This window comes from Pristiophorus japonicus, chromosome 5 (genome assembly GCF_044704955.1).
Source record: "Pristiophorus japonicus isolate sPriJap1 chromosome 5, sPriJap1.hap1, whole genome shotgun sequence".
Classification (NCBI taxonomy): domain Eukaryota; kingdom Metazoa; phylum Chordata; class Chondrichthyes; family Pristiophoridae; genus Pristiophorus; species Pristiophorus japonicus.
The window spans coordinates 96,168,118-96,184,495 of record NC_091981.1 but is presented as its reverse complement, the minus strand read 5'-3'; the positions used below and the strand labels follow the sequence as shown (position 1 = coordinate 96,184,495).

The 16,378-nt window shown below is 43.6% G+C and overlaps 1 protein-coding gene across 1 annotated transcript in view; it reads right to left on the bottom strand.

The window, feature by feature from the left end:
• Positions 1-16,378, bottom strand: part of adcy2b (adenylate cyclase 2b (brain)) — a 796,633-nt gene that overhangs the window by 216,121 nt on the left and 564,134 nt on the right. Inside the window, exons 13-16 of the mRNA XM_070879907.1 lie at positions 15,129-15,198; positions 12,895-12,992; positions 8,441-8,525; positions 1,722-1,859 (exon numbers count right to left, since the gene is read on the bottom strand). Of these exons, the coding sequence (XP_070736008.1) occupies positions 1,722-1,859; positions 8,441-8,525; positions 12,895-12,992; positions 15,129-15,198 (391 nt within the window). The remainder of the gene's footprint in view (positions 1-1,721; positions 1,860-8,440; positions 8,526-12,894; positions 12,993-15,128; positions 15,199-16,378) is intronic.

Below are 16,378 nucleotides of genomic sequence, written 5' to 3'. Positions count from 1 at the left end.
TTTAAAGAGATCAGCAACTGACTTGCTGTTTGATTTCTGCGGGCTCTGTATAAGTTTGTGCAACTTTTTGGAGCTTTCTGCACTTACTTAAAGTTGGTGGGATGACAGGGAGTGAAGCTGCAAGTGGAAAACCCTTGCTTCTTATTTAAAGAGTTCTGTTTGCACCACTTGCTCCCAGTCATGGGGGTTCTGCTTGCAGATCCCCTCATGCTCGAATATGACAGAAATATGGAATGGAGGCAGCGAAGAAGAGGAGAACGTGCTCGCATGGGGAGGAGAAGAGGGGCAGGAGGGCTCTCAGCAGGAGACCTTATCCACCTAGGGTCTTCTGAGAGCACTTTTCTTAACTCCACTGAAGTGAGGAGTAGTGTATTAGGAGGCTTATCTTCATCAAGGAAGTGGTCATAGAACTCTGCCACTATTGAAATAAGACCTGCTGCCTCAGAGCATGCACTGCCAGTGGCCCTCAAGTTCACCGTGGTCCTCAATGATTTCGACACTGGATTCTTCCCATATGGAGCAGGAGATATAGCTACTATCTCCCAGTTCGCTGTCCATTGTTACATCCGGGAGGTCAGAGGCTTTATACTCCAGGAGAAGGGACTTCGTTGTCCTCTGTCTAACAGAGAAAAACAGGATGAGTGAGCATGTGGCTTTGCCAGGATATCAGGCTTCTCCATGGTGCAGGGTGCCATCGACTGCACACACGTGACTTTGCGGGTGCTGAATAGCAATCCTGAGATGTTCCGTAACTACAAAGGCTGCCACTTACTTAATATGCAGTTGATGTGTAACCACACCCAGCGCATCCTAATGGTGAATGCCTGGTATTCTGGCAACAGTCACGATGCCTTCATCCTGCGCCAGTCCAGTGTGCTGGCAACATTCCAGCCACCACGTCAAACCCAAGGGTGGCTGCTTGGAGACCAGGGATATCCGCTCTACATCTGGCATAATAAATAGTTGGATATCAAAGGGTGAAAGGGCAGAATGGCAGCACAGCATGTTAGAACACCTAAACACTGAGCAAACATATGCAATATGCTTCTCTGCTGTGCACTGAGAAGAAATCAGAGAGCAAGTCGACTGTAGCTCATTCTTACACAAACCTGGATAACCAACTTAATAGTAATTCTGGCAGAAACCTGGGTGCAAGCATTTGTTTATACTCTAATCTATACTCTAAGCAAGCACTCTACTCGGAACTTCTTCATGGCAAACGAGCCAAAGGTGGACAGTGGAAACGTTACAAGGACATCCTTAAAGCCTCACTGATAAAGCGCAACATCCCCACTGTCACCTAGGAGTCCCTGGCCAGAGACCGCCCTAAGAGGAGGAAGTGCATCTGGGAGGGCGCTGAGCACCTCGAGTCTCATTGCCAAGAGCATGCTGAAAACAAGTGTCGACAGCGGAAAGAGCGTGCGGCAAAACAGTCCCACCCACCCCTTCCCTCAACGACTATCTGCCCCACCTGTGACAGAGTCTGTGGTTCTCGTATTGGACTGTTCAGCCACCTAAGAACTCATGTTAAGAGGGGAAGCAAGTCCTCCTCAATTCCAAGGGATTGCATTTGTGAATGGTCCATGAAACAAGAGGAAAGAAAACTAAATAGAGATGATTTAATATAGCAGCACATAAAATTAATTTAATAACGAAGATTAATTCTATAATGTTAAAAGAATCAAAGCCGATTTGGTTTAATTATATAATAACATACTTACCATGTTAAATATGGCCATAACTAATATAACTGTGGTGGTTGTCATTGTGAGAATAAGACGCGGCAAAGGCGTGTTGGCAATTATCTCAGATGATTTCAAAATCCACAACAAGGATGCTGAAGCCTTTTTGCTACATTGCTAGATGCAAAAGAAACAATACAATTAAACCTGTTTAAAAGAAAATTGCATTGTGTCCAAATTAACAATTTCTGTCAGCTTAAATGCTTTTGGTTTTGCTAGTATAAATTACTGCCAGCAAAAGTGGAAAATTAGAAAACTAAATTTTTGTTAAACAAACCATTAGTTATGTATTTAACAAGATTAAAATGCTGCAGAATCTCCAACCTCCTTTTGATAACAATTAAGTATTTGAATATATTATTCCTGTATAAAAACATATCAACGCCACCTCTAGTGCGCCAGTGCAGCCTTCTGCCACCTGAGGAAAAGAGTGTTTGAAGACCAGGCCCTCAAAACTTCAACCAAGCTCATGATCTACAGGGCTGTAGTAATACCCTCCCTCCTGTATGGCTTGGAGAAATGGACCATGTACAGTAGACATCTCATGTCACTGGAGAAATACCACAATGATGCCTCCGCAAGATCCTACAAATCCTTTGGGAGGGCAGATGCACCAACATTAGCGCCCTCGACCAGGCCAACATCCCCAGCTTTGAAGCACTGACCACACTTGATCAGCTCCACTGGGCAGGCCACATTGTTCGCATGCCAGACATGAGACTCCCAAAGCAAGCGCTCTACTCAGAACTCCTTCACGGCAAACGAGCCAAAGGGGCACAGAGGAAATGTTACAGGGCCTGAAAGCCTCCCTGAAAAAGTGTAACATCCCCACTGACACCTGGGAATCCCTGGCCAAAGACGGTCCTAAGTGGAGGAAGTGCATCCGGGAGGGCGCCGAGCATCTCGAGTCTCATCGTCGAGAGCATGCAGAAATCAAGCGCAGGCAGCAGAAAGAGCGTGCAGCAAACCAGTCCCACCCACCCCTTCCCTCAATAACTATCTGTCCCACCTGTGACAGGGACTGTGGTTCTTGTATTGGACTGTTCAGCCACCTAAGGACTCATTTTTAAGAATGGAAGCAAGTCTTCCTTGATTCAGAGGGACTGCCTAAGATGACGATGATAAAAACATATGCCACATATTACTACTTTAAAACTGCAGAGATGCACTTGGTATAACCTTGAAAGGTTTACATCTCATCTTTGGTGGATCCAGTTAACAATCAGATTTTTTTGGTCCAAAAAGATTCTGCTGCTTCATTTGAGTTGCAGCCCTTACGTGCTGTCCACACAACATTGACACTTGCTTCAAAAACACTTAAGAAGGCATTATTCGAACTGTGAAGCTGTGTCCCAATGTGCAGAGGCAAGATCATCATTTATTCAAGATCTTTGAAGCCCACATTTTCCTGCTGTCACCCTATTCACCATGCAGAATCATAAAATCATAGAATAGTACAGCACAGAAGGAGACCAATCAGCCCATGGTGTCTGCGCTGGCTCTTTCGAAGAGCATTCCAGTTAGTCCTACTCCCCCACTCTTTCCCCATATCCCTGCAATTTTTTATTCTTCAAGTATGTATCCAATTACTTTTTGAATGCTACTATTGAATCTGTATCCACCACTCTATCATGCAGTGCATTCTAAATCCTAACCACTTGTTGCATCAGGTGCAGAATGTCCGGCCCCGGAGAGGTTACCGCCCCCAACTGGGGCAATGGTCAATTTCAAACCCTCTGTTTTCTATCCTTTAGCCAATTTTACATCTATTCTGTGACTGCACCTTTTATCCCATGAGCTTCAATTTTGCTAACAAGCCTAATATCTTGTACTTTATCAAACACCTTTTGAAAAACACCATTAATTGCACTGCCCTCATCCACCCTCTCTGTTACCTCATTAAAAAAACTCAATCAAGTTAGTCGATCACAATTAACAAATCCGTGTTGGCTCTCCTTTATTAGCCCACGCTTGTCCAAGTGGCTGTTAATTTTCTCCTGCATTATTGTTTCGAAAAGCTTCCCCACCACCAATGTTAAACTGACTGAAGTGTCATTGCCAGGTTTATCCTTTTCCCCTATTTTGAACAAAGGTGTAGCATTTGCAATCTTCCAGTTCACTGGCACCACCCCTATATTTAAGGAGGATTGGAACATTGTGACCTCTGCAATTTTAGGCAAAATATGCATATTCATCTACACATAGCTCATTGTATTTTAAGTTCCTTGCTCAATTTTCTTTACAAGTTGCTTATTTACATCATAAATTGGGAATCATTGAAAAAGGGAAGATAACAATAATTAAGGAGAATTAATAAAGTGTGCTGTGCGTCTTAAATTTAACACCTGAGAATGACAAACTGTGGATCTTAATAATTTGTACGCAGTGATGGTATTGGAGAAGATTTTAAATGCTATACTTTATAAAAAAAACAGTCAGTCATTGCAGCTAGAGGGTCAAGACTTTTTTGTGTTCAATAATGCTTATGCAAGCAATCCGAAGAGAAAAAATCCGAATACACTTGGTCTATGAAGGAGACCAACTAGTTCTATTATTCTTGGTACAAACTGATTTATTTCACTGGTCTTAGGAAGTCATCATCATCATAGGCAGTCCCTTGAAATCGAGGAAGACTTGCTTCCACTCTGAAAGTGAGTTCTCAGGTGACTGTACAGTCCAATACAGAAATTACAGTCTCTGTCACAGATGCGACAGACAGTTGTTGAAGGAAAGGGTGGGTGGGGTGTCTGGTTTGCCGCACACTCCTTCCGCTGTCTGCACTTGATTTCTGCATGCTCTCGGTGAGGCTTTGAGGGTATCCGTTAAACCTTTCCTCTGTCCACCAGGGGTTCGCTTGCCATGTCGGAGTTCCGAGTAGAGAGCTTGCTTTTGGAGTCTCGTGTCGGACATGCGGACGATATGGCCCGCCCATCGGAGCTGGTCAAGTGTGGTTAGTGCCTCGATGCTGGGGATGTTGGCCTGATTGAGAACATTGACATTGGTGTGTCTATCCTCCCAGTAGATTTGCAGGATCTTGTGGAGGCAGCGCTGGTAGTATTTCTCCAGCGCTTTGAGGTTCAACAGCATATGGTCCACATCTCTGAGCCATATAGGAGGGCAGGTATCACTACTGCCCTGTAGACTATAAGCTTGTTGCCAGATTTGAGGTCCTGGTCTTCAAACACTCTCTTCCTGTGCAGATGTGTACAGTTGCAAGCGTCGTCCACATACTGTAGTTCGATGACAAGGATGGGGCAATCTTGAATCTAGCCTGGAGACGACGAAAGTTGAACAGGTCCCCATTGGTTCTATAGTTTAGTTCCACTCCAGAGGGGAGCTTGTTGACAGTGAGATGGAGCATTGCAGCGAGGAAGATCGAGAAGAGCGTTGGCACGATAACACAGCCCTGCTTGATCCCGGTCCGGACGTAGATTGGGTCTGTGGTGGAACCGTTGGTCCGAATCACGGCTTGCATGTCGTCGTGGAGCAGGCGGAGGATGGTGACAAACTTTTGAGGGCAGCCAAAACGGAGGAGAACGCTCCATAGTCCCTCACGGTTGACAGTGTCAAAGGTCTTTGTGAGGTCAAAGAAGGCCATGTACAAGGATTGGTGCTGTTCCCTGCTGTTCCTCTTGTAGTTGTCGCGTGGTGAAGATCATGTCCGTTGTATCCCTTATGGATGGAATCCGCATTGTGACTCTGAGAGGAGCTCTTCAACCACAAGGAGAAGACGGTTGGGGAGGATTCTAGCGATGACTTTCCCAGTGACCGACAGCAGGGAAATTCCTCTGTAGTTGCCGCAGTCGGACTTGTCCCCTTTTTTGAAGATGGTCACGATTACCGCATCTCTGAGATCTCCTGGCATGCTCTCCTCCTTCCAGATAAGAAAGATGAGGTCATGCATTCATGCCAATAGTGCTTCTCTGCCATACTTTAGTGCCTCAGCGAGGATTCCATCTGCTCCTGATTCCATCCCACTCAACCACAGAACCCTTGGCAAGTACATGGTGTGCACAATGGCTGTGGCCCCTCCGACCTCTCCTCCTTCCACGAAGTGGACCTCTGGCCATCTCAATGCCTGCCCTCAGTCAGGAGCTAATACCTGAGAAAGGGAAGCATTACCTCAAATCTCTCACCCCCACTTTCCACGCCTCGGATCTCTCACCATCTCACCAAAGGGCGCTGCTCAGCGCCGAGCTTACGGCTTGCATCCCACCATAGGCAACTAGGCCCATACAGTGGAGCCTGGTCTCCAGTCATCTTGGATCTCCTTGGTACTGGACCAAGACCTTGCTCTACTAAGCCCGTGTGGCAGCCGGTGTGCAATGGCCACCCCACATTAAAAGAACTCACGAACAGGCCTCTTCCACCCCTTCAAAGTGAAGTTCGGGACTTGGAATGTCAGGACCCTCATGGACAACCCCAACAGCAACTGACTGGAATGCCGCACTGCCATCATTGCCCGGGAACTCAGATGCTTCTTGGGAAGTACCTACATCATCACCAAGACTCGGGTAATGCTGAGAAACTAAGAAGACAGACATTGGTGAGTAGCCATCCAGGTCATTGCTGCAGGGGTTCCTCAGGGCAATGTTCTAGCCTCAACTATCTTCAGCTCTTTTATCATTGATTTTCACTTCATCGTTATATCAGAATGGGGCTGTTTGTTGACAGTGATTTCATAGTTTTCGGCTCCATTCACAATTTATCAGATAATGAAGCAGTCTATGCCTGTATGCAGCAAGACTTGGACAACATCGAGGCTTGAGCTGATAAATGGCAAGTAACATTAGTGCTACACAAGTACCAAACAATGACCATCACAACAAAAGAAACAACAACAACTATTATTTATCACCAGCAAGAGAGAGCCTTAGCCCTTTCTCCTGACATTCAATGGGATTACCATCACCAAGACCCCACCATTAATATCCTGGGGGTCACTATTAATCAGAAACACAACTGGAACAGCCACATAAATGTCGTGGCTATTTCAGCAGGTCAGAAGCTGGGTGTTCTGCAGCGAGTTGCTCACATCCTGACTCCCTAAACCCTCTCCATCAACTATAACCCACAAGTAAGAAGTGTGATGGAATCTCCTCTCTTCTTAGGCAGTCCCTCGGAGTCAAGTGATGGAGTACATTCCACTTGCCTGGATGAATGCAGCTGCAACAACACTCAATAATGCTCAACACCATGCTTAACAAAGCAATCCACTTGACTGGCATCTTATCAACTAGTTTAAATATCCACTTTCTCCCCCACCATGCGTGCAATGTGTCCTATCTACAGGATACACTGCAGGAAATCACCAAGGCTCCAAAACCCGCAACCTCCACTACCTAGTAGCTTCAGAATGGTTGAGCTGCATGTTGACCCTTTTGTCACTCTTGAATATCCACTCTGTGTAGTGCTAAAGCAGATTAATGTATATGTCTCCTGTGGTTTTTCCAAACTTAATACCACATAGTAGTACAAATACATTGCTCTCTTAAATTCTAAAGGGGAGAAACTGGGCTCCTTTGCACTTCCCATTAGAGCCTCCGGGGGCGATTACGGGGTGCAAATGGGTTCACGACTGGGTGCGGTGAGATCAGCGACTCATGGTAAATTCGATGTGAGTTTTGTGGCGGCGGTACAGCGTTGCACCCCAATCTCCTTCGAGATGTCATCGCCATGTGCATAACTCCGGTAGCGCCCCACCCGAACTTACATTCCACCCCCTGCAGCATTGCCGGGCGACAACACCGGCAGATGCAGGAGGCGTCAATCGGGAGGCCGGGTGCTTCGGGGACGATGCTTAAAGGCGACGTGGTCAAGGTAAGTAAAAAATTAATTACAATCTCTGTTTCGAATTTTTTACCTGGTTTCCTGCCCGCGATCAATCAGCCCGGCACTCTGTTACAGTGCTCAACGCGGCAGCCGTTGGGGTCCAGGTAAGTCTTCTTTTGCAGAGCCTGCAGCAATGGCTCTTCCTTTAAGGTAGGGAAGGAGCCTTCGAACGCGGCAGTGCTGCATGGCCCAGTGTGCAGCGCTGCACACCCACCGTCCCACCTGCTGCCTCTTGCGCTGCAGGAAGGAAGTGAAGTGCTTGATTTAGCGCTCCACTTCCATCTTGGAACCGAAATGGCGATTTTAAAAAAAGTTTGAAAACATTAGTGCCTGCCACTAATTTTTCAAACTTTTAAAAGTTAGCGCCCCAAATGGGGCGCTGTCCAATTTCTCCCCCTAAATTCTATCAGTTTGCTTTAGCTGTTGGTTAATTGTGCTCTCCCTCTGTGCTGGCTGGGCTCAATTGTGATGTTGGACGAACAAAAAAAACTGTCGGATTCATTATGTAGGCTGAGATATTTTTTTAAATGGCCATTTGAGAACAATAGCACACTGTGGCCAGCAGCCATTGAATTATATTCTACTTTAAGAAGAGGAAGAATGAAAGGAGATCATGATTTTGTTTTAAAAGAACAGCTTGCCTAAGGACGGGAAACTTTTAGCACTGGTTTCTTGAATCAATGTTGCAATACATTTTAAGAAAATTAACCTGTTTTTCTAACTGCTGTGGGTGAATTCTTCATCATAGACATACATACATATATAAATATATCTGATATTATCTAACTGATCAATCACATGAATATAAATATTTGTCTGTTAATTTATTATCATCTTTATCCTAAAAGAAAGACACGAACACCCACCAGAAGCTGTCCTGCAAAACAGATGAAGAGGATGAAGACGAGTGTGAGGAAAGCAGTTCCAAATGAAATTCCAAGAACAGAAGTTCTACAAGAAATCCAAATATTTCATTTAAAATAAATGTAATTTTGATCACTTACACAAATAATATTAACAGTTGCTGAATTAACCAATACGTGTTTCAACTTTTGCCTGCCATCAAAACAGTACCTCACATCTCTCAAGATATCCCAAAGTGTGTCGCATATATTGAATTACTTTTTGAATTGCAGTCACTTTTGTTATGCAGGTAAATGTGGTAGCCCTTTTACACACAAGGCTCCACAAGTAGGAATGAGATGAATGGCAATTTATTCTGGTGATGTTGATTGAGAGAAGAATGCTGGCCAGGAATCTGCTCATCTTTTAATAGTGCCATAGAATCATTAACATCTACATGAACCACTGGACTAGGCAGATAAGATCTTGGGATCTTGGTTTAATGTGTCATCTGAAGGACACATCTCCAGCTGCGTACCAGTTTAGATTATGCTGTCAAGTACCGGAACTAAGCTCAGAATCTCCGTTGGATGGGAGGAGGGGGAGGGGGAGTGGAGGGGTGGCGGGGGGTGGGACGGTTGAAAGTGATTCTAAGTAAGCCAGCTAACACTTAAAGAACTTCTGCTGATGGATATTGGATTCAATGGCTTGTAGAATCCCTATATTGCAGCACCATGGAATGATGTGAGTTTAAGATTGTGAGTCCTCATTTTTCTGATTTCCAATCTCAGCCACTGTGGAAAAGCACTGATGAGAGGTCTAGCCTTCCTCTAAAAAGGAAAAACTTAGTGAGAGATTTGTCCCAAGCTGCTGTCAACACACATTTCCACATCTTAGCATCCAATTCAAGTGTGCATGGGTGGAGGCTGACAAGGAAGTATGGAGGTTGATGTCTGGAAAGCAGTTGGTGTGTACCATGGCCAACCACGGCATGGAGAGAATAAAATAGAAGTTAGCACTCCTATTTAAAAATGAAATTGCTCTCATTGACTCTGTTGATGTGCATTACATAAGTCACTTAACAAAGCAAAATCTGTAGCAAGTAAAGACCACATTTGTCGTATGAGCCTTATATTAAATGTCCATCAAATTCACTAGTAATATAGGTGCACATAGTCAGGCAAAACAGGAAAGCATCAAACAATGCTACCAGTCAAATTGAATATATTACTATTACTGAATAAAAAGCAAAGACAGAAATCAAATACGCAACCTGATAATCAAAGAATAGATATATTTAATGCATCATTAAATGCTCAGTATTAAACTATTAAAATATGGAGGGGTTAGTAAAGCTTTATCTTGTAGTCCCTCTTTTATATTTCAACCCTGCTTGCTTGATTCACATTACCAACTCTCCATCAGCATATATCATAGGTACTTTTTATGCAGTCAGCCCTAATATAATTCCTTGGTCAACCTGCCAGGGTTGGAATCAAGCTTGGGGAATGAGAAATGTTCTGACAATTGTCAAGTCTACTAAGATTTTGATAGTATTTCAGTTGGCTAGCCTACCACTGGTGGTAGCTTATTTCCTGAACTGACGTGGGTAGGGAGACTATGCTCTTTATCTTTGCTTTTATTGATGACACAGTTGACAATAGCAAAACAAAGTCACTAAGGAAAACATAATGTAAATGATGGTTTAAACTATGATTTGAACTCAGGTTCACCAGTTAAGAATTCATTTCTCAAACGTCATAGTTGCGGAATCAAGAATAAATTGAGTTTTACATGTGAAAAATCAACAATTTTGTTGATAATTTGCATCTTAAAGATCCGCTTGTAGCAGCATCTACAAGTGTAAAGTGCTTCCTTACAAAAGGATATTGGGAAGAGAAATCAAATTCAATTGCAGAACTGTCAATTATCACTTCTGTTATTACGTATCATGACAATGTCAAGGGAAAGTCACAACATTTTCATAAAGTGAAGAACATTTTTACAATACAACTTAAGTTACACTTAAGAACGGTCCTTGTTTGTGGCCTTCTACTGCTGGTTTTCCCACCCGGCAGCCAACCAGCCTCTTAATCTGGCTGACTGTGAGGAGGGAAATGGAGTAAAAAACTAATAATGAGGTCCTGCCTTTAAATTCGTCAGGACTTTGACATTTCCGGCATTGCCAGGCTCATTCCCCCTCATGCCTCGACTGCCCCCCACCTTCCCCCCCCCCACCCCCCTCCGTCTCCCCCCACCTCCGCAAATACAGGAATTGTATGTTGGTGATTTTAACTTTACAATATGAAAAATCTACAGTGGTGGTAATCCACTTAAACAGTGGAAGATTTAAATGGCACTGAGGCACAGGCCCTATATCCTTCTCATTTCTACCTGTCTACCAACTTACCCATTATTTTATCAGTTCACATGCTGTGTTTCCCTTCAGTTTACTTTTTCAGTTATTTAGACGTAATTAAATTATTTAATTCCCATATTAGTTCAAAATATTATACCTCAAAGGTGTATTAATTATGATGAGTAGATATCATGAATGATACATACATCTCATTAAAGGTGCATTTCATTAATAGTCTAAATTTGCATCTAAATAATATACTTGCATACATATCTGTAAAGCAAGCATTATTTTGTTTCCAAACAGGGAGGGACATGCTGGGATGATACTCAATCTTGATCACTGATCTTAGTAGGGGCATAGTTTTGGTTGCAGCTATGAAGACAGGAAGAGGCCTGTGCACACCCTGGCTTTTAAAGGTACCAGCACCATTAAATAGGACGCAGAATAAAAGCCTCACGAGAGGCCAGAAAGGATTTGTTTTCTTTAACGGGTAATACGGAAGGATTTTATCTGGATACCTTCTGATGAAGAATACTATGTTCTTAAGTTAATGGGGGTAATTTTAATCCCACATGATGGGCGAGAGAGGGGTCGGAGGTTAAATTGGCAAATATATGAAACCTGACCCCAAACCACTCAAATGCGCCGACTTCCGGTTTAATCACGACCCACATCTGGTGAGTACCCGGCTCTGGAGGGGCAGGTTTGTGATTATAATATGCTAATGAGTCTCAGTTCTTCAGATTTTGGCAGCCATTTGATTTTACCGCTGACCGGCCATGTTTCCCAGGGCTTGGGAAACCAGGCAGCTAAAGGGAGGTGGAAATAGCCAGCTCAAGCAGGTAAGTGCTTTTTCGAGCACTGGTTGTGGGCCAGGAGGAGCAGGAGTCCTTCCCCTCGGCCCCTTAAGCAAATCTCCTGCCGCAATAGGCTGGCCCCAGCCGCCCCCACAATCTGCCAACCCCTCCCCAACACCAAACCTGTGATCCTGAGCTTTCCTCCTAGCCAGCTCTCTCTCCTTGCTGCCACGCTCTGAGCCCTCCATCATGCCTCGACCTTTTCTGATTGCTGACTGCTGTTTTCTACCGCTGGCTTTCCCACCCAGCAACCAGCCAACCTCTCAATCTAGCCAACTGCCAGGAGGTAAATGGAGTAAAAGAATAATAATGAGTAACAGGAGGGTATTGATTTGACTGTGAAGCTTGTCCTTTTACTCCAAGTGGCATGGAGTAGGCATATGCTCAGCAAGTGGGGGAGGATTCTAAATCAGTTGCAGTGGTTAGTGGCTTAGAAGAGGCTGAGGTGAATAGCTATCAAACAGCTTGAGGTTGCTTCCCTTCATCTGCTTCCAAATAAGCCATTGTCAAAAAAGCGTAGGATGTGGCACAGCACAACCTCCATTACTAGGTGTAACAGATGACCAACATTCGGCACCAAGCCTTCAATCAGCAAAACCATTTTTTATTCAAAAAGCAAAACTCTTCTTGACATTGCCAGCCTGTCCTTTAAGAGAGACAGCATCTAAATGGTGCACTGGAATCAGTTGCACCAGGTTTTTTGGGGGAGTAGTTTGTTTCTGGACTGAATCTGAGTGCAAAGATCTATGGCATTCATTTTCATGTAATTTACATTATTGATCCCTCTTCAGCTGCAGACACCATAAAAGCCCAGCGGTTGGAGACCCTGCAGCAGTGGGAATGGCCACTGGAATCGTGTCCTTCCGAATGCTATCTAAAAACAGCAGCCACGAGGCCTTCTGTATTGAATCCTGTTCCTTGAAGATGAAAAAAAAGACTTAGCTTGGTCCCTGTTGTCTTTGGTGCCTGCCCCTCTGTGACCATCGACTAGAGAGTGGCCGGGCACAGTCCCAAAGTCTACTAGACACCTTTCAAAATGGCTCCCTTTCAGTTTTGGAGAGGAAAATGAAGCAGGAGAGCCAGGACATGACAACCCTTAGCCTGTGCCTATTGTAATACAGGCATTTTCTCCACTTCTTGGAGAAATGCAAAGGGGAAGAGAATAAGAATCTTCTGGATGCAAAGCCCAGGGAAATTGCCCCTAATATTTCAAGGACATTAATATATTCACAGAAGTGAATTGTGTACATGTACTTACTTTGGCAACACCAAAATCTGAACGATGAAGATACAGAAAAATATGAGGCAAGCACAGGTGACATAGTACTTGAAGGCTGGAAGTGCAGTTGCTCGGTACTACAGGAGTTAATATAAAAATATTAATTAATCAATGATCTAATGTAAAAAAAAGGCTACACATTAGGGTAAAGTGATATTATTTCTAAGTACAGACAGTAAAACAATAGCCCCAAAATTCACAAGGAGGCCTTAGCAAGGTGAACGGGAGTAAATAGTTTCCCTATAAAACGATTTGTAAAACGTTCCCAAGCAGTCATAGTTGGTCCACTTTGGAATATTTAAAATGCTGGCAAAGAGTTCTGTCAGTTTTTTGCTAACATTAAATAAATTGGCAAATGCTGATGAGAGAACCGTTTCAAATATATTTAAGTATGTATGCATTGAATATTATACTGCCACAGAACAATGCATATTTGGCAGTATAATTTAGCATTGCAAATTTTATGGTACCATGCAGGTACTGCTTTAAATGGTAATCTGTAATATAATAGTGCCATAAAAGTACTGAAGCCTAATGATTTAGGGGCAAATTTGGGCCATATATCACCTGTTTGTTAGGCGCTATATGGCCAATTAATGTGTTCCAAGATGCATATGCGTGCTTTTGATGAGTATTGTGCAGACGCCATCTTGGTAAAGGGGCTTGTGCGCGTGCCTAACGACCACCAGCAGCATGCAGAGCAGCGAGATAATGACGTAAATCAGTGTGCAATGCTGATTTGAAGCCACCACTCTAATTTTTCAACTCCACACTCTAGCCAATGCTGAACATGATGTTAAGCAGAATGAAGGATTCCCCACCCGTGTTATTTAAAGGGATCATGAACATTATTCCCTGTAATTTTTTTTTGCTGTGCGGGCCCTATAACTGGCTGCATGGTCCATTCAATTTCTCGCACATGTGCAGTTGTTTACATTGAAAAGTCTGTAAGCAGCCTGCACGGATCCTCCAGAACGCTGCGCGTTAGTGGGAACATTGATCATGAAGTACTTACAGATTAGTTGCTGAATTATTTCTTCTGGCTATCAGTGCAATTGTATGTATTTTTGGAGGGTTCCTACACTTGGCTGTTTGATTGTAGAATTTGAATACTCTACAGGGAGTAGTCTGGATAGTCTTTTTTTGTTCTATAAAATATTATGCTGAAAGAAGTTGCTTCCAGGCATGGGTGGTCTGGGAATTGAGCATAGCTGGAAGTATGAAGAGAGGCCTCGCAGAGCAGGACAAGCTGCTAGAAGAAGGAGGAGGAGGGGGAAACAATAGCCATGAAGGGCCTTCAGGGACCAATTTTCTTACCTAAACTTCAGTGACAACCAGTGGATGTGATGTCTTCAATTCATTAAAGAAGTCATGACTGAAATCTGTCAACTTCTGCAGCAGTAACTACAGCCTGAAGGCAGAGCAAGGACAGCATTACCTGTAGCTGTCATGGTTGAAAAGCTGCAGTATGTGTGAGCTGTGAATTGTGTGTGAGGGTGAGTTAAACCACAGGAATTGAAGGGTTGAGTAATGACTGATAGATATTGTTGATAGGTGGTGAGGGGAATATAGTGAATTCAGCAATAGATGAGATTTGAGGTGCAGTTGATAGGATGTGTCATTTAAAGATTGAACTCATGCACCTTGACAACTCATGTCAGATCATTAAACTTTTTCTTGCACAGCATCCATATTCTTGGAGCAACTCTCCTGGCATTGACCTCTGCTGCTCTTCTTCCTATTGCTTCCTGAGAACATGTCTCAAGGGTCTCCTGGCTCCCTGAGGATAAAGGATATCCCTCCTTCTTTCCCCATCTTGCACCAAGTTCTCCAGCACATTATTAGAAAACCTTGGTACACACCGTCTCGCATGTTCAGTCATTCTTCAATATATTACAGCCCAGATTCAGTTCACAAAGGACTCCCACCACTTCTTGCAGCCACAGCGCACCTTCCATTTAAGAGGTGCAGGCTGTCTTTAAGTAGCACTAACCACCTGCAATGTAGGGTACCCTGCTGATACATGCAGCCAATAAACAGCACGGGTAGTACCGACTGCACGCAGCAATCATTTAAGACAGCAGGCAGCACAAATTTAATATGCTGCCTGCAACACAGTCAATGGGTTAATTGCCCGTTTTTTAGGGGTTATCCAATTTAACCCCCGATATCTTTCCCTATAATATCAATATTTGAATAAAAGTGACACTTACCTCTTTCTCTAATTCTTGATTATGAAAGAAAAGGGAAATTCTTTGAATGTCATCAGATTTTAGCCATTGTCTGTAAAAGAAACACATTTTCTATAAACTGTTCCATTAATTCTCAAACAAATGCTACAGATTTTTTTTTAAAGAGTAAACATTGTGATCTGGGATTGAGTCCAGATAAATGCATAATCTGATCCAAACCAAGAACTTTAATGTAGTAATGGCAATGTCTAACCCAAATAAAATTATCTGGTGCATGGAGTTCGGACTTTTAACACATCACTCTCACTGCACCACTGGTAAGTACAGCGAGCACTGTTAATGAAAAGCGCTCAATCCTGAAAATCCGATTTACTGGTAGATTTTAGGAATTTAACAAAAAACTAGTATCAGCATTGCTGCTAAATTAGCAGGAGCGAAGCAGGCTGACATGCAGTTATTGTTTCCAGCAGTGGTGTTCTCCACTCCAGTTGAGTCACCTGTGCAGAAGGAATCTGTTAAAAGGCAGAGTTCTGCAAGCTGGATAATGATGAGAAACAGGCTAGATTTGGTTCATGGGCTGGAGAATGGACACTATCACCCACACATCAGAGTTCTGAAGCCCCCTCTTTTAACTGTCTGAGTGCTGATGCCATTGCCTCTAACTTACCTATTCACTTGAGTCCTGATTCTCCTATGCACCTGTCTGAGTCTCCACCTGATGCTGCTGTCTCTAAATTGAGTTTCAGTGCTGCTGCTTCTATCCATCTACTCAAGTCCCTACCTTATGCTTCTCTATTGAACACGCTTGCTGACGTAGATACTCATATTGGTGTCTCCCCTTGACTGCAATTGTAGAAACAAACAGGGGCGAGTGTCAAAAACAGAAGAGTAAGAAAAAAGTGAAAAAGGAGAAAAGAGAGCAGAGAGAGAGAGAAGTGAAGGAGAATGTTCTTTCATTTTATTGAGGAAGAGAATTAAGTCCCTGCTCCTCCGGGTCCGGTAAGAAATGTCAGAAAAAAAACAAATAGGGAGAAAAATTGGGCTTGGTAGCACTGTATTTGGGCACTACAAGTGCCCTTAGGGTTCCAAAATGGCATCTGGAGCACGTGTGCACTTAATGCCCACCTGAAGTATGCAGAGCAGGCAGATCATGACGTCATGCTGATTTGACACCAGCTCTGCCATTTTGGAGCTCCATGCTCTCTCTTAAACCTGCAGCATCAAGGTCCCCCCAACCAGCGCTATTTAAAGGGATCATTAATTACTTACAG